The 25419-nt window shown below is 40.3% G+C and overlaps 2 protein-coding genes across 5 annotated transcripts in view; one reads left to right on the top strand and one right to left on the bottom strand.

Annotated features, from left to right (window-relative positions):
* slc41a2b (solute carrier family 41 member 2b) overlaps positions 1-25419 on the top strand; it is a 66658-nt gene that overhangs the window by 22949 nt on the left and 18290 nt on the right. The gene's annotated exons all lie outside the window — the stretch shown is intronic.
* chst11 (carbohydrate (chondroitin 4) sulfotransferase 11) overlaps positions 6187-25419 on the bottom strand; it is a 31101-nt gene continuing 11868 nt past the window's right edge. For both annotated transcript variants that reach the window (XM_056748395.1, XM_056748393.1), the window contains exons 2-3: positions 19070-19155; positions 6187-8059 (exon numbers count right to left, since the gene is read on the bottom strand). In XM_056748395.1, the coding sequence (XP_056604373.1) occupies positions 7205-8059; positions 19070-19155 (941 nt within the window). In that variant the 3' untranslated portion in view covers positions 6187-7204. The remainder of the gene's footprint in view (positions 8060-19069; positions 19156-25419) is intronic.

Below are 25419 nucleotides of genomic sequence, written 5' to 3'. Positions count from 1 at the left end.
GTAAAACAAAAGAGCCCTGTGCGTGTGTTTGAGTCTAGACAGACCAGGTTAATGTGGGCTGTTGAACGGTGCTGTCTTCGGGTTTAATGTCGGTTTTTTGAGCAGGGAACCCTGAAACTTTAGCCTGCCCATAAACGGCCCCCAAATGGCTCCTGGGGGACAGAGGGTTTGTGTATTAGCACCCCATTAACGCAAAGCCATTTTCAAACACCCGGCACAACATTTCCAAGATTCAAAAGCTGCATATGACTCTTTCTCATGTGGAACACAATTCATCTTCGTATCCATACAATGGAAGCCAATGGGGACAATCTTCGGTCGGACTTTATTTTAAGGTCCCATTCTCGCTGTCAACAAACCGTTTTTTTTTGCATAAACACCTAATTTGTTATTTGGTGGTTATTAATAGTTTGAGTAATTTTTAGGTCTGATTGGGTGGATTAGGGATGTAGAATATGGAGATGCAGAATATGTACTTTATAAATACTAATAAACAGCCAATTGTCTAATAATATGCAAGCTAAACTTGCTAATAGTGAGACCAAATCTTCTTTTGTGTTCTGCAGAAGAAAGTCAAACTTGTTTGGAGTTTAAACTGGTAAACCATTGTGCTGTTGATTTTTTTTTTTTAATACAACAGAATTATAAAAGATCCTTTCAATATCCTTGTAAACTGTTATGAGCTGATGTAACTTCAGGTTGCCCTTGAAGATCTTCGCACTGACAACGAGACCTCTGTTGCTTTGTCTTTTTTTCTGTAATTCGTTAATAGAACAGAAAGATAGAAAAGAAGTTAGGAGTAATTTGTCACAACGCCCATTCTTCCATCCAAACCATTCTCCCTTGCCATCCTAATCACTGGGTACATCCTAAAGATGGGGATTTGGAGGCGGTCATTTGGCACACTGAAGATGAGAGGTAAATACAAGCCACACATCATTCGATAGCTGCACTTTAATCAGTTTTGAGACTGACAGGCTAGTATAGCGTGTATTTAACTTGCCGTGGTCTCTTTTTTAGTCCCTGTGTACTCTTTCGTCTGCATTTGGAGTATTCATCCAACATCTTTTAAACTCGAAATAGCTTAGAAATGCATGCTTTCACAGTTCAAGATCTTGGCATGAACCGCTCGACTTGATGTGCGTTCATGATAGTCTGTACTTGATGAATACAAAAGATGTTCTCCAAATTCAAAGAAAGATGTGTGTGCTTGTCGTTTTGTGACACACAGCTCCAGAAGAGAGCGGTTTATGCCATTCAGGTGTGAAATTCCTCCTGGACTGCAGTTAAAAGCGCAGGGTTGAGGGAGTTCAGCTGTTGGGCAAATATATTACTGTGGATGATACAACTTTACACAACTGAGAAACACTTGGAAATGTGGGACGGGGATTTACCTCAGATGTGATTTAACCTGTTTTATCTGTGGGAATTTAGTGAATTTATATTGCAAATTTTTCTTAGATATTATACAGATGATGGGCTGAATCTGATGAACACTCATGAATTGTCCATATTTTAAATGATAAATCATATAAAACAATGCACATTTTATTTTGAAAACACGAAATGTCCTAATTATATTTTAAATGATAAATCATGATATTATTATACAAATGATATTATCAAAAGAACAAATGCCCAAATTATATTTTGAAACAGGAAAATAATTGAATACAGAAAAGAAATTGTAAATCATATGTTATTTTACAAAGTCTCCTTTGCTTAAAAATTAGGGACATTTTAAGGACATCATTTTATCATTCTGTGTTTAACATTTTCCCTTAATGATAATTAAGCCACGCCCCCTTTCCTAATTCTGAATCACACCCGCAAATTGTAATCTACATTAGAAGAGTTTGGTTCCAAAACTTTTTCAAAATCATGTTTTTTATTATGTTATCGTGTTTTTTTATGGCTTAAATCAAAACAAAACAACTGCAGTTGATTGATATAATTGAAATTCACAAAAAATTTTTTTTAACCATTTTGGAACCAAACTCTTCATTAGTAACATACAGTTTTAAGTACACCTCATGTTAGTATTTTGTTCTCGTACTTAATGTTAAATTCTTTTTAGCACACGTGCGTCAAAACTGAATGATTTCCGGTACTGTAATGTAGTGCACTATTAAACATAATTTTATTTTTCATTTGATGCTTAATTGATCATTATTGTGCTTCATTTTTATATAAAACATTCTTTATGGTCTAAAAATAAAAACTGAAAAGCATTTTTCTCAACATGTCTTTTCGTTTTGTGGAAAAATATGATCAGGACATTTCTTATTAGTGTTCACCAATCATTTTAGTCACCATGGGAACAAAACTCAACATCCCACCAACATCATTATTTCAGCCCTTCACAAGTCAAAAAAATGACAGAGAACTGTTGCCAACCCACCCTGCTGTGCTTTCTTACAAAACCCCGAAGCCGATGGCGGTGGCAGGTTTGATGTGGCTGTAAAACCCAACCCGACTCTAATTATGAGGAAAGTAAAGAGGATTGAATGAAAAGAAGAGGGTAGAAATGGAGAATGGGTGTATTTTGAGCATGAAGGCCTCACTGAGGGGTTATGGGTGGAGTAGAGGGATGAAGACCGTGAGCAGGTGCGGTAACAGACTGCATGAGAATTGCACATTCAGCAGAAAAAACCAAAGCTCAGGATTTTCTCTGAGAACTTTTCATTTGGCTGCAATCTCAAACTTGACACTAAAGCGACAAACCAAAGACCAATCGCTCCTCGCATTCCTCTGGTAGCCTGTGACAAGTTTTATATACTGTTTTCTGATGACGTGCAGATCTGTCGCACCTATGTGCCACAAGGGCTCAACACACTTTTGGCTTTCCTCGTGCATCTTCAAAGGTCCCACTTCAAATCTGACTGGCATATAGCAGGGTTTATATTACCCGAGACATCTGGACTCACCACCAGATCTAAAAAGCTGTGCCATGCCACAAGGTCAGCCATATTGTCAAAACATCAGTAGAAAATCATCAGCGGAGCTTTTAAAAACGGTTTGGTCCTTAAACAGCTGTATAGAAAACAGGCATTATGGGAAATATGGGGATATTTCAGAATTATATTTAAGTAGTACTATAAAGCGTCGAATACTAAAGTCAGAAAAGATGCTTTTGAATATCTGGTTCAAAATAAAAGGAATGTCCCAATTTGCGTAGTTGAGTAGTGGGTACGCGTGGAAAATTCTCAAAAAAGAAGCGCACTCGTGAAGAGAAGTGTTGAACTGTGGGGACTTCACTCACTCAACGGTCGCAGTTTGGCTTACGTAGCGGAAGGAATTAGAGTGATGACGCTTCAATCTGATGATGACTAAAGGTATTGCTGGGCAAAACTACAATCAATTTACAATGCACAAATAGATTTTTATTCACGCGCATGGTGCGTGTATATAAGTATAAGTATACAGTAAACATTACACACAAAATGATAAATGAATAAATACTTTAATGCAAGGAAGAGCTGTATTTTGCAGACTTTGCATGACCTGCCTACTAAAATGTCAGCCAATCATGTTGGAAAACTGCATCTTTATACTTTTGTCATCAGACTAAACCAAAGGTTAGTTAGTTTAGAGACTGCACAGCAGAATACGGCCTTATCTTTTGGCCTAAAAATCAAGTTGACATTAGTTTATTAGACAGCCACTTAAAGGCAGCTGGCATTATCAGCAAGAGTGTTTCCTGAGACTTGAACCCATGACCTTGCATTACTGGCACCATGCTTTACCAGATAAGCTGAAGGAACTGTAATTGGATTTATAAACTGCACAATAAGCCCACAGAAATCTTCAACTTTGCTAAACTGAAGGTGAAGGTTTTCATTCAGACTCTGCATATTTTGGATGAGGACCAGGATATCCCAGGGAATTAGAGGAAACTTTCATTCAAAGTTAAAATGTAAAGATTTTTGTGGCTTTCAGTTTGCCTTTTTGCCGACTGTACAGTTCTCTGTATGCTATTATATTACATACAACATGTTTTGTCCATCCAAAACTCTCTAGAACGATAATGTCACTCTTTCTAATGAGATTCAGGGCTTTGACTAAAGCTTATTTAAAGGGACATTTCCCCAAAAATGACCTTCACTTCATCATGTCAAACCTGCATGACTTTCTTTCTTCTGCAGAACACAAAGAAGATATTCTGAAGAATGTTGGTAACCAAAGAACATTGGGCCTCCTTTACTCCCATTGTATGGAGAACAAAAAACACTGAGACATTTCCTCAAAATATCTTCTTTTGTGGTCCACCGAAAACAGAGTCACAGATGAGTTTTATATGACCAATTTTGGGTGAACTATCCCTGAAGGCTTGCGCGCTTCCCAACCAAACGTGTAGTTTAGGAAACATCAACACCGGACGGAAAAATATGCTCGTAAAGGCATTTCACAAGTTCTTTAACAAATTCTTCAATCTGTGAAGATGTGCAATGGGCAGGATGAAGTGCCTTCAGAACCCAGGTGTGAATCTGATGAAAGATTGGATGTTTTACTAGAGAGGCTGGAAATGCAGTGAGTCGCGTTGAAAAGATCAGTTTTACGAGTGAAGAGACTTCGGTTCCGTTTGAAGGATTATGTGAAAACAGAGACGGAGAATTGACCTCTAGGGTTTTCATTTCAGCTTTATTGAGAAAACAGATTCAGAGAGAGAGAGAGAGCGCTCATTGATCAGAGTACACTTGGTTTGTCTTTCTCCCATTTACAGGGCAAGGTTCCGACCCGATGACCCAGTACAGTCCCTCTCGAATACTGAGGAAGTGTGTCGCAGTAGAGGACTTCATAAATAAATTAGACTGCGAGAATGTTTGTGACCGGACCCTCATACGGGCCCAAAAAAAGCATTCAGGTGCACACACGCGGAAAAAACCCTTGTAGAAACACACAGAACCCAGGCTGCATACGTTTAGCATTGAGGGGTGTACGACAGCAATAAATAAACGCAGACACTGATTATACGATAGGCACATAGAGCAACAGGCAGAACATGTGATTGTGTTCTATGTGTGGATGGTGAACCATAGTGTGTAATTAAGTACAAAGTGTGCGTGTGTGAGCGTGTGTGAGCGTGCATAAAGGCACTGTCATGCATGAAAGTAAGCTGTATTTTATGATACTGACAGTTTTCAAAAACCATGTGTCTGATAACACAGGTGCTAATGAGGCCGTTACCATAATTGTTATTACAGAACGACTGAAATCAAACACATTTCAACTGTTGGAAAAAGGCGTGAGCCCCCGGGCAAACTTTGTTTTTCTGAGCCGGTGATTTAAATTCAAGATAAGATGTCAAGTGATCCGTTTTGTTAGAGACTCATTTCCTGTTCTGACTGAGATGGAGAGCGGGGCTTTGAATGGAAGATAACAGAGATTTATCTGTCGGAAACACAGTCGAGCTTTTAGGAATTAAATTGTTTACAAAGCATTCTTACGAGGTGCGACACGTTAAGACAGAAAGCGATAGAAATCTCTTGCATGTTAATCTGCCACGTTGTGTTTGTTGCTTAATCTCTGTTTCAGTTTTGTGGTGAAACCTGTCTGATGCTCTTTCTTTTTTTGGTGGAACACAAAAGCCTTTATTCACTTTCATTGAAGAGTCACGTGTTTTTGTAACAACATGCAGGTGAGAAATCAGGACATGTGTAGTATTCCTTTCTAATCTTTTAACTCGTATTTCTGTCAGATTATATATATTATCACTCTTTAATGCTTTATTTAAACAACTCTAGCATTGAAATTGCTATTTTATTTTAAAAGCAATGAGCAAAGAACTGGAGGAATAGAGCGATGATAATGTGGTTTGTTTTAACAGCGTTTGACTTTGAATGGGGCTGCCACAGGGTTTTAAAGTGCATGTGTGTTTGTGTGGTCTTTTAAACCGACCCTGATCTACAAGGCCTGAAACGAGAGCAAGACGAGAGCGAGACGAGAGAGAGATGTCAAAAACCTTCAGCTTTTACCCTCGGCCACCTCTGAAGGACAAAGGCAGACAAGAACTTGGACACTCTGCTTATGGCGATCACGTATATAAATAAGACATTTAATTATTTAAATGCAACGTCAAAGCAAATAAAAAATAGTAGAACGACAGCTCATTAAATTAAAGAATGTTCTTCCGTTGAACTACTCGGATATTGAGAAATATATTGAACATAATCAATCCAAGAAGACATTTGCCAAAAAAATTCGGCTCAGAAAACCAAGTCCGGCCCGTTTTCGTACACCCCTCACAAAACAACCGGCGAGGCGTCTCTGCAATCGCTTAGCATGAGAGGCGGAAAAAATGTGAAAATGAAATCATATAAAATCTCTACCTCTAAGCTTTCCGTCCCTGCCAACAAAATATTAAATCTCTATTTCACACACAATCATTCAAATAATATTACATTGTGCTGCTCGCAGCCACTTTCTCGTAAGACAACGAACATAAACAAAATAAAACAACCGTACTCCGTAGATTTACTGAGAATCGACAGAGGGAGGAGGGATTGTGGGAACGGGCCGAGCTTCCACCCGTGCGACCTCCCGCTACGGATGCGTCCCCCGGCGGGGCGAGCCACTGCCTGTCAATCACATTTGGGCACGCCCCTACAGCAAGGCACGATTCAGTGCCTTTTTGTCATATTTATTTTAGTGTGCATACAAAGCCTTGCTTTAAATATGCACAGTATAAATACACACATACAAAGGCCATCTAAAAAACTGGGAGTGAAGTGAGAGGCGTAGGGAACTTCCAAAGGGAACACTAAATTAGAAGTAGGAAGTTTGATTATATAATATTGCGTCTTAAGTTCTCGAGGCGCTCCTTTCTGATAAACTTCAATAGTAAGGGTGGCTGGTCGAGTATATTCATAGACGAACCGGTTGAGCAGGTATGGCTCGGAATCAGTCGTATTGCTTTTGATGGTTGGGAATAGGAGCTCGCACTTTTTTTACAATTCAATGGACAAAGGTTTCAGGATATAGGACTTCATAAGACCTCCGAAGAAAGCTGCAATTAACACTTCACACTTGTCCCTTATTCGCAGTTGACCGACAGCTCCTCGATTTTCTGGAAATAAAGCCACCGTCCATGCGGATATGAATACAACTTTACATTTGGTTGCCTGTGTGGAGATTGCCACTGTCTTTCTCCCATCGCTCGAACGCGTCCAGAGCTCCGAGTGTGTGCGTGCAACCATGTTGGCGTTTATTGCAGTTTCAGGTAGCTGGGAGTGGAGTAGTTGAACATTATGAAGTCCTGTTTGTAAAGTTGGTAAAGTTGACCCTGCTGCTGCGAACTGATGTTGTTGAAAAACGTCGCCGCCATTTGGTCGGTTGTGCGGGTGGATTTGGCGAACGTCGGGAAGCGCAACGAGTCGCCCACCCCCGCCAGCTTCAACACGTAGTTGGCGTCTTCTTCCAGAGTCTCGTATTTGCCCACCAGGTCGTAGTGGATGTGGCAGGGGTGGCAGAGCGTGTAAACCGTCTGCCAGTGTTCGTTCAGCGGAGCTTCTCTCTGCGTCGCCGGGTCCACCAGGTACTCTGCGAATTCTTGGAACTTGACATCGGTGCCGCTCTGCAGCGCCTCGGCCGTGGCGTTCTTACGGTACCGCCTCACGATCTTTGTCCCGTAGCGCTTGTGGAAGGAGGAGTTGTAGCGCAGCGTGAACTTGTTGCGGTAAGCGGACACCAACCTCTCGAAGGGCTCGCGCACGAAGAGGAACTTGATGTAGCTCTTGAGGCGGTGGTTGATGTCGGGGATGCTGTACTGGTTGAGGGTCTTGAGGTTGGAGGGGACGTGGGCCTCGTTGGACGGAATCTCCATCGGGTCGCTGTACTTTCCCCGGCCGCTCAGCACCATCATGACCCTCTTCCAGTTGGTGCAGGCCACTTTGGGCACGTAGCAGTAGATGAGTTCGTGCTCCTCGTCCACCACCAGGTGTTTGAGGTCGTTGGGGGTCAGGACGCGTCTCTTGCGACTGGACGCGCTGTGGGCGCGGCATGTGTCCGCTACCTGATCTCGCCGGGCCTGATGCAAAACCGCTGCCGCGGAGAACTCGGCCTGGGGAAGAAAGGATTGAGAAGTTATTTTAACAATAAATATTTACTGTGTGTCTGCTGATTTTTAGGTTGGAGTGTTTCATTTTCTAACATCATACTTTTATTAGTGTTAGTGCAAAATAATGTTCTCCGAACAACACTTGAGCGCAATTCACTTGTAATAAGATCTTAAAACAGGTAAATGAGATCAGAGAAAGAGTAATGAAATGTGTTTTCTCTTTCTTCTCTTTCTAACACCGTTGTGTGAAGCCTTGGTTCAAGACACAAGAGCTCAACGACAACATTCTTCAATAACCATAGACACAAGCAGTACCGCCATCAGCTAAAGCCTCTTATAGACTCAAGATCAGCACGCTGCCATACAAAGGCTTCTCCACACGAGTCCTGCCAATATCTGAAAGATCTTCACTTAAACCCTCAACAGCGGGAGCGTTCAGCTCAACCCCTGGAGATCTTCCCTCCAGAAAAATTCAGTTGCAGTCTTTCTAAGACAGCTAACTGTACACTTCAAATAAACCTGAAGACTTTGATGATCTGCTTCTGTGTGTTTGATCAAAGTTGGAAACGACTTTTGCAGGATGGTTGAGCACCTTTGCTTTTCTCATTGAACACCCTTCTTAAGTCACAGGGTATTGAGCCGGACTGTACAGCACTTTGAGGCATCATAATCCTCCTTTTTTCCACCACAAAATGTGAAGATCCAATAAATGAATCTAGAGATTGGCATTTAATAAAAAAAAATTTTTTACGAATAAAATCAAACTATGAAATAACTTTAATGCTTGAGTCTTCAATGCTTTGACTTTAAAGAGCCACGAAACACTAAAGAACATGTATTTAGATGTAAGTTAAAATGTTGGTTGTGTTTCACATCATAGAAACCACGTTAGCAACTGTAAGTTATCACAGGAAATAAAACTAGTTAATTTCTCGCTTTTTTGCACAATTTGTGCCTTCCGAGTTTAAAATCCTCATCTGGCCAAAGTCAAAGGATGTGACATGGTGATGTACTATAGTACATCGATGACGCGTTGGTATCTCATTATTATTCATGAGACTGTCTCTTCTTGACCAATGAGAAGAAATTTTTCCTAATTGTTCATGAGAGCACCTTGTGATTGGTGTGCCGATCTCATACCGGAACCTTCTACCGTTTTTAACAGCTCTTCTTAACAGTGTTCACGCCCATTTAATTTGCATTTTTTGTGAGGTAGTATGTTGCTGAAATGGGAGTTATGGGAATGTTTTGTTACACCTTACACAATTATAAGTCATCTTGAGACCCCCTGGTGGAGAAAAACTTGCAAATTCTGTTATGACACCCAACACAATCTCACGGGAATTCGTACTCATTTTACGAAGTGGTTAATTCGTATGAATTTGTACAATCTTATTTTTAATGTTTTAGTGCGATTATGCCAGTGATGTAAGGGGGAGGGGCTTCAGCATTGTTATCTTGTAATCACACATTTTTTGTACGACACCCATTCATACGAAATGGCCACCTTGTAAGATGGTTATAAAATCCTGTGATTGTGACAATTTTGGCCACACTATTATGCAGTATTGTTTTTATTACTGTTATTGTTTAGTTGGTTGGAATCTTAGTTGTATGCTTAGTATAATAGCATGTCGCTATCTTAGCGTCGAACATCAAACTCCATCGGAATACACTGCATGTATGATTACTATTGACTATTGTGTGTAGCACCTATACTTAGCGTCAGCTGGTATATTTTTTCTGGTGTAACAGTGAAAGTCAACCGCATCTATTTTTCACCAGTATACCGTAACACTCGTTCCTGTGAAACCGTGTTTATGGAATGGGTGTCTGCGAACGAGGGCGTTTTGGAAGCTGTGCTTTGTATTGTTGTCACATTTAAGAGCGATTTTAAAAGCCTTAACTCCTGACACCCCATAACACAAGCTGCATATCGCCACATCAAACAAACCCCAGACTTGTGAAAGTTCTGATAACTGCCTAAAGGGAATGTGTCCGTGTTGTGTCGACCCTTGTGTCAGTCGTCTCAATAGAGGCCAAAAGTGAAAGGTCAGCCTTACAGGTCAGTGGTGAATTTATGCAGACGAATAATGCAGAATTTAGCATCTCTTCAAGAGGTTTTCAGCTCATGGACTTCACGTATTTCTCAGACCTGATGAAGAATAGAACGTTGACGTTTTTATAAAACCAGCACTATTGATGTTTGTGCGGTGAAGGTCACATCTTAAATTTAATTTCAAGTTGGAGTTTATTGACTTTTGTTTTCTAACTCGACAGGTTTGACTGCGTTTCAAGTTTGTGCATGCTGGATGCAATCTAATGTTCAAAAAGAATGAAGCGCACATACACTGCTCCAAAATCATTATTCAAACCCACACCCACCCACTCTCTCTCTCTCTCTCTCTCTCTCTGTCTCTCTCTCTCTCTCTCTCTCTCTACACACCCACTCTTGCTCTGTTTCAGTGGAATTTTCCCAGGGGTTTGTGGCCAGTATCTGTACCGACAGTTATTAAATTCTTAGTATAAAGCGCCATATGTCACCCTCACAGCAGATGATTTGATAAGAAATCCAAAACCATGTCTCAGCAGATACAGAACACGAGCTTACTCAATGGAGACGAGTATTCTTAAAGGAATAGTTTAAATAAGCACACGATTTCTGTTATTTATTCTGCCTCATGTTACAAACCCATTCGATGTTCTTTTATGGAACACAAGACGAGACATCTGGAAGCATGTTTTCAATACAGTGAAAGAGATTGGGGACGGTAGGACTACGAGCTCTAGGAAGACAGAGGACCATTTCTGTTTATAGAAATCAAATCGGATTATTTTTTTGAAAATCTACAATAGAATAACCTGATATGAAGTTAGGACACTAAATGTATTAACTAAAAATAAACAAAAAAATTATATTTTTTGGGGGGCATTTTGCATCTTTTATATGGATAGGACAATGGAGAGTGAGACACGAAATTATGGGATGAGAGAGAGGGAATCGGAAGCCAGGAAAGGCAGACTAGTCGGACTAGACTAGACACAATATGTCTGTGCAAACTCCACTGGATCACAAAATGAGTAAAAGCACATCACAAAATTACTAAACAACATACTTGAATGAACAGAAAATATAAAAATAAAAGAAAATTCAAAATATTGATAAAGCTACACTATAACTGAAAACAAAATAAACCTTGAGGAAGACACAATCTATTATTTACACCTTTATGAACACTTTAGTATCGGGACCAATTCTCACTATTAACTAGTTGCTTATTAGATGCTTATTTTTAGCATATTGGCGGTTTATTACTACTTATAAAGCACATATTCAACACGACCATATTCTACTTCCCTACTCCTACCTAATACTTAAACCTAACAACTACATTACTAACTATTAATAAGCAACAAATGAATAGTTTACTGAGGCAAAAGTAATAGTTAATGTTTATTAATACTGAGAATTGGACCGTAAAATAAAGTGCGACCCCATTTATAATTTAACGTTTACAGTAATCTGTTAATTTATGATCTCATTAGATTTTATAATAGTTCTGCAGATATTCATTTTCTGGTGCACTTCCCCTTTATGTTTTCACAGAGGAGGTGTATCAGGCAGCGCTTCTCCATTTCGTCCTTTGAAACAAATTAATAATGATCTTAATTTAATAATCTCTCTCCTCTGTAGCTTCTTAAAATGACACACAGCTCTCATCAGCAGAGTGTTTGTAGTTGGCGGAGTCATTTCCAAACACTGAGAGCATTTCTGGGAAGCATACGTATAGATAATGATATAGCGTCCATTCCAGTGCCTGCAAACACATCAGGACTTGGGTAATAGAAACTTTAAGATAAAAGCTTGAGCTGATATTGGCTCTCCACTCCATTATACACGGGTAAAGAGAGGGCAAATGAGGTCATTGAGGGGTGGAATTGGAGGTGAATAGCGGTAAAAGGGTGAATGTGAGGTAAATTAAGATCTGATGGGTCCTTTTCTCTAGCACTAAAAGACCACTGCAGGTATCTTTTGGTCCATGTCTAGCTGGTCTTTATCTAATGCAATCAGAACATCTCGGACCATCAAAAGAATTAGTTGTACGTGACCGCTTAAAGGAGCAGTTCACTTTCAAATTAAATGTTGATGATCATGTACTTGAATGTCATCCAAGATATTTATGGGTTTGTTTCTTCAGTGGTAAAGAAATGAAGGTTTTTGATGAAACCATTGCAGGATTTTTCTCCATATAGTGGATTTCTATGGACTCCAAACGCTTAAAGTCCTTTATTTTGAAAGTGAACTACTCCTTTAAGATGGTCAATTAAGTTCTCTATTGAGATACACACGTTTTCCTCTCGGTCATCTTAATACGTTTCTCTCCTTCAGTATCTCACTCTGGCAGACGACAATTCACGTTCACATGGTGCTCTGTCAGAGCAAACATATTCCCAAACGCTCGGCTTCCTTCCCTCCTCTGCAATTCAAGAGCTGGATTCCATCCGCATGCATAATACACCTCAAAGATCACACCGGAGCCTTTCTCCTTCTTTTTAAAATGATATGTTTGTCTCCTAACCTTGGCCATTAACACTAGAACCTTTCTGCATTTGACCTATTTTAAGCCATTTTACTTATGAGGATGCACACACAGAGGATTGCAAGAAAGAAAAATAGATGCATTTCTGTTCAAATGCAAGAATGGAAACACATACAATAAATTAAATGTGTGATTAAATGACCTATTTGTTTCACAACACGCTTTTAAATACGTGGCGCTGTTGCTATAATTTGATTAGATAAACATGCTCTGAAAAGCACAGCTGGCAGCAGCCCCTGGTATTGTCAATATGTTACAACAAAGCATGAAGTATAATGTGAGTGTGTGTGTTACACTAAAGACATTTATCTGTAGCCGACTCTCCTGAAACAGGCTTATAAATACCAAACACAAACAGCACCCGAGGGAAAAGCATAAATATTACAAATTCAAAACGCTGCCTGTGTGTGAGAGCGCGAACATCACACCGTAAATTTTGGGCTTTTTGGAAGACTCATTCTGGGACGTAAGGCAGGTGATGAGTTGACCCTGTGACCGCGATGACCTCGGACGCCTGCTCTCCTGAACGAAAGATGAATTATTAAAGAACGTCAGCCTCCCCCCTTTACTTTCTTCTACTTCCTTCCATCTGTACCCGCGCTGAGATTTATAAAGCATTTATATAAACTCAGACGGTGTGAGATAAGCACACTCAAAGGGATGAAGTTTAACTCGAAGAATAAATCTGATTCTGAAATCTGCAATAAAACGAGCAGACGGGGACGGGGTGCAATGTTCTGATTTGATTAGGCTGTGTGGACTGAACTGGTTTTGATCGTATCGTCTATTTTACATTACATTATTAAAGAAACATATTTATCATTTAAATGCAAAAACAAAATGCACTGCACTGTGTAGGAAGTCATGTACCGCCAACCAGACATCATTACGCAATAAAACACGGTGATCAAGTGGTCCTGCGCTTCATCTCAATGACTGTGATATCCTGTTGAATGTTTGGCTACCACCCATAGGCTTTAATAAATCAATAGAATAATTTCATATTGTTTTCGGTTATAACGAAAAACAAAGATAAAACGCACACGATGGTAAGAGCGCACTGCGCTTTTTTGAACATGCCCTTGAAAAACATTCAATTTCTTCAACTGAAGTCTGCACACAAACTCAACCTCTCGGGAAACTCGAGCAAAACTGGTCCAGCACGGAAAGTTGATGCTTATCGTGCTCGCGCTATACTGCGCCGGCAGCTCGCGCCGTTGCCGTGGCGATGGTGACTCATGCGCGCAGAGCTGCGGTTGCGATCGGACAGCGAGCCCAGCTGAGCACTGCGCTACTTTGAGCTGTCTGTGTTTGCTCTGTAAACACCGAACGGGATGCCAAGTCTCCGAATGCCGCACTGCGAGACAGTTAATACCACTGTGGATGCCGCGTACGCGCGTTCGCGCTCCCGATAAAGGTGTCCTTGCGCGTCCGGTCTCCACGCGCTTGACAGATCTGTTGTCTCTCTGTTAAAGCGGCGGGCTTGATTTAGTGCTGCCGCAGTCAAATTGATCTGGTGTCAATGCGAGGAAGAGAGAGAGAGAGAGAGGCTGCCGGAATCTGCTCGTGAACACGGGACACTCGACGAGACCGGATCAACTTTTCCGAGCTGATGCAACTTTACGGTCGCGGGGCCACACAGCGCGAATGACCGCGGGTGACGTCATTCGAGTGTTGCATCAACATGGCATTCTTTAATCATGTCATCCCATTTCTGTGCTCTGCAGATTTCTGTTTGAAGTATTGAACACACCCATAAGCCCAATAATTAAATGATGGGAGTTACTCATCACTGTTTGTTAAAGCCGCATGAATGAAAGATCTTGAATCGTCTCGGTGAGCGGAGGCTCTTACTTCTCCAAGCACTCAGTTCTGCTGATAAGATGATTCGTAACACAGTGAATGGAGTGTTTAGAGGGTGAAAGGCTGCTGTGTGAAATGCCCTCCTCGCTCACACAGGAACTTTCCACTGCTACTGACCAACACTGCCAATGTGCCCTTTCTCCTGCCCAGGCACGCAAACACACACACACGGAGAGAGAGAGAGAGAGAGACTTATGCTGCATTGACATGTTACAAAAAAGCGTGGGGGAAATGATGCTGTGTGATCTGAAAAACTGAGTCATGAGTGATCTCTAATATCTCTATTATTTCAGTTTAACATTTAGCGTAAATCTCTTTAAGTCTCTAATTCTCTTAGGAAAAAGAATCCCGGAAACCTCACAAATCTCCGTACAGTTTTAGAAGAGATCTTAAAAATGCCATAAACTGAGCTTGGATTGGACTGTAATCAAAAGGGATTGAATTTTTCAATATGACTCGAGCATTTCTCGTCAAATGTACCCATATCCAGATGATTATATTTTAAAGCCCAACTCTCACCTTTTCTTTTGACTCTAGTATTGTCGTTAATGAGCTAATACACTTGTTTATTTTAATCTTCTAGGCACAAATCTAAGTCTTATTGGTTCCATTTAGCTTCACTTTGGCCCGAATGTGCACCGGGGCTCCATCAGAACAGACCTGTGACTGAACTAAGTAGCGTGTACGGACACGCACCCTTTTACCCCAACACACACACCCGAAAAACCTGCCTAGAGAAAAACAAACAAAAACACGCGTTCCCACCGAGCGAGAGAAAGAAAGAGACTCAGAGGACGAGAGGGAGCGAGGGCGGGAGGAGGTGACAGGAGAAAGAGAGAGAGTGAGAGGTCCTGGGAACTCGTGTCAAGCTGGTGATTTTCCACCTCTCGCACCTGAAAAGCATCTTACAGTGAGTTATAGAGACGGATGACATAGAGGCGTTCAGTTCAGTGAGTTCACAAACTAATAGCAGAGCTGTGTGTGTGTGTGTTGAGAGAAGCAGAAGACATCTGATGCTGTGATTGTATATCTGTGAGGAGTTTAAACCTAATGAAAGACTTTCACCAGATTCCTTAAACACACATCCGGGTTATTTCAGATTGTTTGTGTTTTGTTTTAAAATATTTTGATTCAGCTGATGTGTTTTGTTTGTAACTTTGTCAACACAACACGTCGAATCCAAACAAGCCAGATTTAAAGACATGAAGGAAGTTGATCTCGCAATCGCTTTTTTTTATTATTCTTATTAAAATTCCAGGCACCGCTTGATATAGAAATAAGCAAAATATTTCCTGGGGTTTCTCATTAGGGGTTATTTTAGTTTAGCCTTTTTCTTTCTAATTTTTAAGACAACATTTCAGAATCACTTCAGTTCCTGAATACATTCAGATTTTTATGTCACGGTTTATACTGAATTATTTACAACGAAATTTACTTATTGATTTACGTGTTCACTCATGTATGTGAAAGCGTGCAGATTTTTAAAGGCCGGGCAAAGTGATTCAGGGGTGGACCGATGTTGCGACATTGAGATGTGAATGCAATGACTATGAGAAGAGTTTGCTTCCAAAATGAGACCCGGACAACAAAACCAGTCTTATGGGTCAATTTTTCAAAATTGAAATTTTTAAATAATCTGAAGATTTCTAAGATTTCTATTGATGTGTGAGTTGTTAGAACAGGACAATATCTGTCTGAGATACAAGCGCTTAAAACTCAGCAATCTGAGAGTGCAAAGAAATGAAATTATTGAGAAAATTGCCTTTGAAGTTGTGAATCAGAGGCACTGTGGCGGCCATCCACTCACAAAAATAAAGTTTTGATATATTTACGGTAGGAAATTTACAAAATATCTTCATGGAACATGATCTTTACTTCATATCCTATTATTATATTTTGTATAGTATTTTTGTCTTTTTACTCAAAATGTTCCCATGCTACTTACGACTGGTTATGTGATCCAGGGTCACAAATGAGATGTATTTCAAAAATCATGTTTTTTATTATATTATCATGTTGTGTTTTATTGTGTTAGTTAGCTGTATATTTTGAGTTATTATGGCTCAAAACAAACCAACTGCAGTTTGATTGATATTAATTGGAATGCACAATAAAAAGTTCATTTTGGAACCAAACTCTTCTTGTGTTTCCTCAGTTTGCTGGTTTGTGAGTCTGATTCAGTTGGATAAGGCACTTGTATGTCTATGCCCGTCTGATCTTGCATCTGCTGCTTATTTGTGTAATTGTCTTTGACATATGGGGTGTGTAGACCCCTCAGGTGCTCGCCATCACACACCCTGTGAAGAAATCAATCATCCGTGCTTAAAGAAGAAGGACAGAGGAGCCTTTAAATATAGTGAGATATGACAGCTGTCAGCCAATAGAGCTCTTGCTCAGTTTTGATCATTCCCATGATTCCTTTGATATCTGGATCATTCATTTCATTTGCATGCTATTTCTCAAGTCTGATATCAATGAAGCATCACCTTTGTTCTAAAACCTTCCGAGCTTCCTGTTTAGACAACGCTTTATTTAGTCACTACGGTTTATATTTGCACCATTATAAGCCTTTGGAGAAATTCTAAGGCAGCACTTTGAACTTTAGAAATCTTAAAATGCAATTCGGCAATAAATATTCAGGAGTTATTGATTTTGATTAGGGTTAGGGTTAAAAATGATTAAAAATGTAATTATAATTAATGTTAAAAGGACATTAATAATCACCTACGTAGCAATCGGTGTATAATTTTATGCTTATTGGAAAATGTTATTGTTAAATAAACAACGTTGAACAAATAATGAGTCTCGCATTGCAAGACAGCTCAGTTGGTTTTTGGAACAGTTCTTGTTTTGTGTTTCCCACAATGCACTCCTTCAGAGACCACAAGTTTTGTAACGCAATTCATTGAGTCTAAACAAGCCAAATTAAAAGGTATCGAGTAACTTCATCTCGCAGTCATTTTTATTATCACGCATATTGAAACCTTAAGCGCCGCCAGATGTAAAACCAAGCAACATATCTCCTGGGGTTCCTTGTTATGGGCGAGATGGTAAAATTCACAACAAAGTGGAATTATTCAGAGATCGAGCAAGAGTCTCATTACACAGCGGGATCAGTAAAAGCCGAAAAGAGGCACATTACAGCTTGAATAAAGAGCTTTACTCAGGACTAACAGCCTCTGAGAGAGAGAGAGAGAGAGAGAGAGAGAGTAATCTGCTATAATAATCTCTGTGTAATAGTTTTAGGACCTGTCACTGTTCCCGGTGGATTAATAAAAGCGGTGTTAGAAAAATCGCATCTTGATAGAGAGGAGAATGATTTTACCGCACGCTATGAGTGTTTGTGATTGTTGGTGAAATGTTCATGATAACACCACAAAGAAGTTGTGTACACACTGTTCGGGTCTATTATACACACGACATGAGTGTTGCGTTCTCCGAGTGCACAGATACTCGTAACCCAATCTTCTGGTGTTGTGTTTCTATGTCTGATTCTGTGACTAGGGCTACTTTCACTGGTCAACCTTAATTTAACTTGTGTGGGTGTTCGTGTGTGCTTGTGTGTGTGTGTGTGTGTGTTTAGAGGGGGTATTTAAATTCACCAGATAAGCAACAGCCTTTCAAATTGTACCTTGTAAAAGTGTCTCTACACTCAATGCAACTCTGTTTCCTCCCTGTGTATCAAATGGCAAATAGTTCACGAGTGGTAAAGCCAAAAAAGGTGCACGTTTCCAGAAATATGAATGGAACACTCATACATTCGTGCTGTTGGATATGGAAAGCTCGCTTATGGAAAGTCCAAATATACTGTACATGTATTCATACTCGCTTAGCATCCACCTAATGGATTTCATTCATTCGTGTGAATTTACATCAGAACAGCTGTGTGTGTGTGTGTGTGTGTGTGTGTGTGTGTGTGTGTTGTTACACAGGCCCACCTACAAATTGTTTTCTGACATTTCCAAGAGCTCGACTTCATTTGCGTTCTGACAGCCGTCTCAAGGTGAAAGTGTTTTTGAGAGACCATTATAGCGACCCCGTCTTTCCCATATAACAGGACGGTCAGTCGGGCGACAGAGATCTGTGGGTGTGCCCGGGCGAGAGGGTGAGCGTGAGATAGACCAAGAGAGAAATCAATCCTCGCTTTGTGGTTGAGCGGATCCGTTCGGCTGAGCTCTGAACGCACACGTTTTACATTGTGAATGATGCGAGAGGGCTCTTACGTGTTTCCATAGTAACGCGCTCAGGTGTTCTGCCGAAGGTCCGGAGGTTATTCTTTCCCACTGACCTCAATGCAGACGAGTTTATTATAATATTCAAACAGAATATGAGTTCTGTTACTATTATGGTGGTGTGATCCCATAAGTCGATGGAATAAGCATTAAGCTGCATTTAAAATCTTTCTCTTCTGGGTAAAATGGACTAAAAATAGAAATATGGTGACTCATCTTGCACGCAGTTATGCAAATTGTTAAATGCAATCTGGTGCATTATACATCTGCCGTCTGACAAATGAAAGCGTGTTACGCGGAATCCACCGCATTGATACCTGCGTAGGGTTGTACAGCTCCTGCAAAGCGTTTCTTGAGCCTTTCCGACAGCATCCCTCCACTGCGAATGGGTTCCGCCTCATGACTGCAACAAAACACAGAGAGGAGAACGGTTAAAACAGCCAATCAGAGACGGGCGGAGAGCAGAAGCGACCAATCCCAAAGGGGCAGGTCTTGTTATGAAGCAATTTGTAGCGTTTATATGCTCACTTGAACATGTATATGCAAAACTCTTTTCCAAGCATACACACACATCACTTGTATTTGTGTGTTTGTGTGTGTTGTGTGTCTGTAACACACAGTAATGTGTCGTAATAGATAAATGATGTAAGCCAGGTAAGTATTACAGAAAGAAATAGTTTTAAGTTTCTTTCTCATAGTGACCGGCACTGCTGAAATAACAGTACATGAAAGCGGATGACCGGCACTGCTAAAATGGTGCCCTATGAAAGCAGCCTCTGTGTCACGCTGCCACGGTGCTCAGACTGGCAGATTTACTACTAAGTTTAGTCTCTCAGCAGGCTAGTCTTATGAGCGGCCGCGTAACATTATCTTGACTCATAGCGTGTATTTTTGTTATGTTAATGGTCATATGTGTTCACACGCACACAGAGAGCATTGTTTAAAGTGGATTAATGGCCATGAGTTTACACGCTTCCCAGAGCGTCTGATGTCTGTTTAATCCAACTAGAGGAATAGATGGAAACAGAGACTTGTGGAAACGAGGATGAGAATGACCTTAAAACGTGAATAGTGAGATTACCGGACAATAAAAGACAGATTGTTGGTCACTAACATTTGTGTGTCTTGGGTCACCGGCGTGGGATACTGGTTTGCTGGTGACCCCACAACAAGACTTCTTAAAGGGATAGTGCACGCAAACTTTTCGACTCTGTCTGTGGAGCACAAAAGAAGAAACTTCGAGAAATGTCTCCGTGGTTTTGTGTCCATACAATGGAAGTCAACAATGGTTACCAACGTTTCAAAATATCGTCTTTTTTGTTTTGCAGAAGAAAGAAAGTCATGCAGGTTTGGAATGACATGGGTGAGTAAATGATGGAAGAAATTTCATTTTGGGGAGAACTATGCTCTTTTCTACCGAGTCACTATTGAAAGCCCTATATTGTTTAAACGCACATCCTTACATCTATTACAACAAGAAACAATGGGCCGCAAACACAATAAACGTGTGTGAGGTTCAATATGTGTTCACGCTACCTGAGCATGCAACTAAACGGACCCCACCTGTGTTCAGGTGTACCTTTTGTTTTTAAACGGGGGGCTATTAGACACACACCTGCTACAATTTCCTGTGTGCTGACAACACGTTGACAGTACCACACCACCTGTATCCCCCACCCTGACCTTGAGCTAACCCCCTTCATCAAACAGTTGGCCATTGTTTGGGACGAACCATTTAGAGGTGGGGGTTCTGAATACCTAGCTGTAGGCCATATGTATTGATGAAATGTCTCGCTGTTGATAGACGAGAGGCAATTTTTATTCCGTAGAGCAGGGAAACCGATGGCAGAAAAACAACCCGGGGCGCAAAGATTTAATTTAATCCGAGAGGAAATCGGAGGACTAAATAAGCCATGTGGGAATGTTTTATCCTTCTGAACTCCTCGACAAATGCGCAGCCCAAGAATGACCATAAAAAATTGAAAGGAGAACAAGAGAATTATTGATGAGACAGAACACAGAGGTCACATTTTAAGAGAGAGAGATATGCGTACTTAAAAATACTGGATTATTTGTAAACAAGCCCATCTGAAATGACCTTGCGCTACACTTTCCCAGCATGCTTGTTTCCTCCAAGCCTGTGATCACACACAGCGACCATCCATCAGCCGGGGATTATGGTATACTGGAGGATTAGTCAGCCTCTGTCTAACGTACTCTAAAACACATCGCTTCCCGTATCACAGCTCGGAGCGGACAAAAGCCTACATTAGACTAAACCACACAAGATTATAATGAAGATCAGAGAGCTCTGTTGGTGCATCTTATGGCACGGTTGTAAAAATGACAATATATTGTAGCTATTACTATTTTTTAACATGCACCAATTGCCAAATGAAAGCAAAATCTAACTTTGACAGGCAAATACAAATCATACAGTTGTAAGAATGAGTCGTGCTGCTATATATGATAAGAGGCGTCTACTTTTTACATGGAATTTACCACAAGTCTATCCAGCGTTTATACAAACAGAGATTCACCGCAAACCATCCATATATCATATGATCCCACGACTGAAACGTTTTCTTCCAAATCCTCTTCATTCATCTTATTTCTCAGATTTATCACAATGAGGCTATAACCTTTTAAATATGGTTTGAATGAGGTCGAGCTTGATATTTACAATGTGTTCAAACTTCATTAAACAACAACAGATCAAATCAATTGTGTGTTTATGTGGACTTAGGTGATGTATGTTTATTTACGGCTTGTTTCTATTAGCTTCTGGCATTTTCACATTCAAGGATGTATTCCTTCGTTTTTAACAATCAATATCAGATGTTTTTTTATGGAAAGTCTTATCTGATTTAATGCCTAACAACAGTACTCCAGCAGTTTGGTGAGGTTTGTGCAGGTGTGTGTGTGTGTGTGTGTGTGTGTGTGTGCGTGCGCGCGCAGGGTAAACCCTATGGTATGTGGACAAAATGTCCCCACAAAGATGGCAATTTCCAAAAATCCTCGTCCTTGTGGGGACATTTATTGGTCCCCTTGAGGAAACAAGTTTATAAATCATACAGAATTACCTTTTTTTTCAATCTAAAACAGCAAAAAAAAATTGTGTGATTGTGAAGTATATAAACCATTGTATCTATGGAATGTCCCCATAAAACATGGAAACCCAACATGTGTGTGTGTGTGTTTATTATGGGACAAAAATTGCATTACAACAGGATCATCTTTTATAGTGAATAAACACTTTACTGGCTTAATAAAATGCTAAATCAGGTTTCATTGAAATGTTTAAACGCAGAAAGGTTTGTGTGAGGGTCAGGTTTAGGAAATATAAAATCTCAGTATTTCATGAATGGAAAATCTGTCTAATGCAGTCCAAGTGTGTACATGTGTGTGTCTGAGCGTAAGAATTTAAACCAGATATATTCTGGCTCATTTCACCCAAATAACTTTAGGATGATCTTTCCAGCATACATATGACCTAATGAAATAGCTGGCCCCGGTCAGTGTCTGTCTGCTAAGCTCTTTTGTCAGATTGTTTTTTTTCTATTGCAACCCCGTAATCCTCTTTTCCAGATGAAAAAGAGTGTTAACAATTACTAGACAGAGATTGTGTAGATGTGCATGGTCTACGGTGTTTCCAGTTTCTTCAAACTAGCAGAAAGATCCTGTCAGAAACCACATCATGAAGACCGCAGGAGTTTCTTCACCCGTACGTACGTCTGGCTTTGCACTTAGCCATACGTGTGTCATGTTCTCCAAACCCAAATCATCAGAGGGGAATGTGAGAGTGTGTGACAGGAACACTGTACAGCGCTCATCTGTCTCTGCTCCCAGACTGTAGATCAAGTGTGTCCAGAATGAATGAAATGATTTAGAGTTAAACAGCCGAGAGCCCCACGATAAGGAAAATCTGTAATGGGATCTCTTCAACATCAAATGCTTTAGTCATGAGATGAAAGGGGGAGCAAATTCGGAATTTAGCAAATGGATGTTTCTCATGAGAAAAAGTGATCTCATGTGTCAGAAGTAATCTTATTTGTCTCTGCTAGAGGTTTAGAAAATCAGATTTCAAAATGAACTGAAACATTCTCACAAGATCAGATTGCTATCAATTAATTGTCAATTGTCTCAATTCTTTGTATTTTCATATTCATATCTTGTTTTTACTCTAGAGAAACATTTGAGATAAATGTGATACTTGAGGAAGAATGCAGAGGTTGTAGCGCCCTCTAGGTGTGAGGTTGACAATTGCAACCAACGACTCACTCCACCCCTTCTATTTGAAGCACTACGGTGGCTGACACAGTACTAAGATGTCGTCATGTGTTTGCCTCTGTGCTCAGGGAGATAAGTGCTGCGTCCGAAATCGTCTACTTCCATACTAAATAGTAGATGAAAATAAGTTAAGAGTCGTGTGTCCGAAACTTCATATGCAAAAAATTCGTTCTACTCCTACTTCCGCCGAGATTCGTGAGAGTGGATCGGATGGACACTATTCTATTGCATGATGCCACAGAAGCTGAGCAATGTCGAATTTCAAAAGTAAATCAAATAAATATAGTGAATAACTTTAAGGCGGACGTCCATTTTTTAATGTAAGTGTGAATTTCCCGTGACTAAATTGTGTTTTTATTAACGCTCACGTATAGGTTGTTGTTGAAACGTCATAGGTCAAAGAACATACGGGTCACATGACCATTAAACATGGCGGAGGCTGTATGTCCGAAATGTATTCATACTACTCCCTCTCATACTACACAGAACGTATGCATAGTATAAGTAGGCGAATTGGGAAGCAGCAGGACTGGTTTAACAGCCAATAGGAAGGTTCTTATTTAAATTCAGTACGTACTGTCACAGTATGTGATTTCGGATGCAGTGAACGTATTTAGATGACACGCTCTGTAGAGCAGTTTGTTCGTTAACGGATACTGTAGATATCTGTTTATACACCTCTGAAGACATATTTATGTATATTATAATGCATTTCTGTCAGTAGATCCTCTAAAAAATGATACACAGCATCTTAAATTAAATTGATCAACTGAGCAACACTGTTTCCTTAAGCCTCATATATTCTCACACACACACACAACAGTGAATGTGACTACCAACTGCAGTATACCTCACTAGACTTCTGCTATTTCTGTGTTAGTGTGTGTTATGTGTGCAACTTTTTATGAGTGTGTCAGCATCCTGGCGGCGTGATGCCGACACAGCACTCTAATTGCATACTGAATATGGCCACACACACACACACACTCACACACTCGCACGCATACACGCACACACACCAAGAGTCTTCATTATCCTCACTCTTCCTTCAGACTATTACCTGTTGTTTTTTTTCTTCGTCTTTGAATCTTTGTCCTTGTAGAAAATGAATGTACACAAATTCAATCACAAACACCCGCTCTCTCTCTCCCTCTATCTCTCTTGGGGCAATCCGGGCTGTCATTATTCATTCATCTTGTCCTTCTCTCAGCGTCTTCATCCATCCATATTGTCCCTCAGATCGCATTACATCTGAAACTACCCGACAAACGCATCACCTTCGAGAGAGACAGAGAAAAATTCTTCACGTCGCTCAGGCGAGGATACGGACATCACTGAAGTCGCTTTAATGCGCTCTCTTGTGTGTGCTTTTCCTGCAAATATATTCTTTGATCTGATAGCTAATGGACTGCCGACAGAGACAGCGTTTTGAGCGATGATGGGTGCCAGTTTCAAAAAGTAGCCATCTTAATTATGATGCCTCTAGAAATACCTTGTTTTGACCAGAATTGTAATTGTTTGCTCATTATAAATAGACTATTTTAACAAATTTACTTGTGTGCTCTGTGTTTATTCACCATAGCAGGATGCCAACGACAAACTAAAATCAAATGCAAATGGAGTTTCGCCTGCAAACAGAAGGCAGGGCTCAATTTAGTAGGAGGCAGAAGTAGGCAGCGAAGCATCTCACTATGTTTTGGAAGCGAGTCAGAGTTTAATGTTGTTTTTGTTTCTCTGTGAGAGTACGTACACCCACTCTCTCTCGTCGTGGTTCGACTGGTTTGATCCGCATTGCAGGTGGTCGCAGGATAATCTGCATTTGTCCTGCAACTAAGGCCAAAAAATAGCTTCACACCAACACGCATAGACATATAAACAATACTTTCACTTTAAATTGGGCCGTACTGCAATGATAGTGTCATGATGCTACCATGTTTACAACCCAAACTTGTTTTGGTTGAAAATCAACAAAATGCATTTATTGCGCAAGCATATTCCGTTTCACAACACTAAACCTATAGGAATGATTTGCTCAGATGCGATTTGACCCAAAATGCATTACACATCTAATATGTAAAGTAAGCTGCAATTTGATGTTTCGAACAGAGATGGCGATAGAAAGGCAAACGTTACAGATTGCATTTTAAAGGCGACCTGTAAACACTTAAGCTGTGTCTGAATTCGTACCCTATCTCCTATCTAGTGCACTATATCTGGTGTCCGCTATTGTGTAGTGTTGTCCGAATTTTGAGTAAACAACTTATTCCCTACATATGTTCACTACTTTTTACCCAAAATGCATTCTGATTTTGAGCGTACATCCGAAATGCACTTGCTGACTCATATTTCCCATGATACAACGCGAATCTGATTCGAA

The sequence above is a fragment of the Triplophysa dalaica genome, chromosome 5, assembly GCF_015846415.1.
Source record: "Triplophysa dalaica isolate WHDGS20190420 chromosome 5, ASM1584641v1, whole genome shotgun sequence".
In the NCBI taxonomy this organism is placed as follows: domain Eukaryota; kingdom Metazoa; phylum Chordata; class Actinopteri; order Cypriniformes; family Nemacheilidae; genus Triplophysa; species Triplophysa dalaica.
Note: the sequence above shows the minus strand (reverse complement) of the source record. Positions and strands in the feature narration are given on the sequence as shown.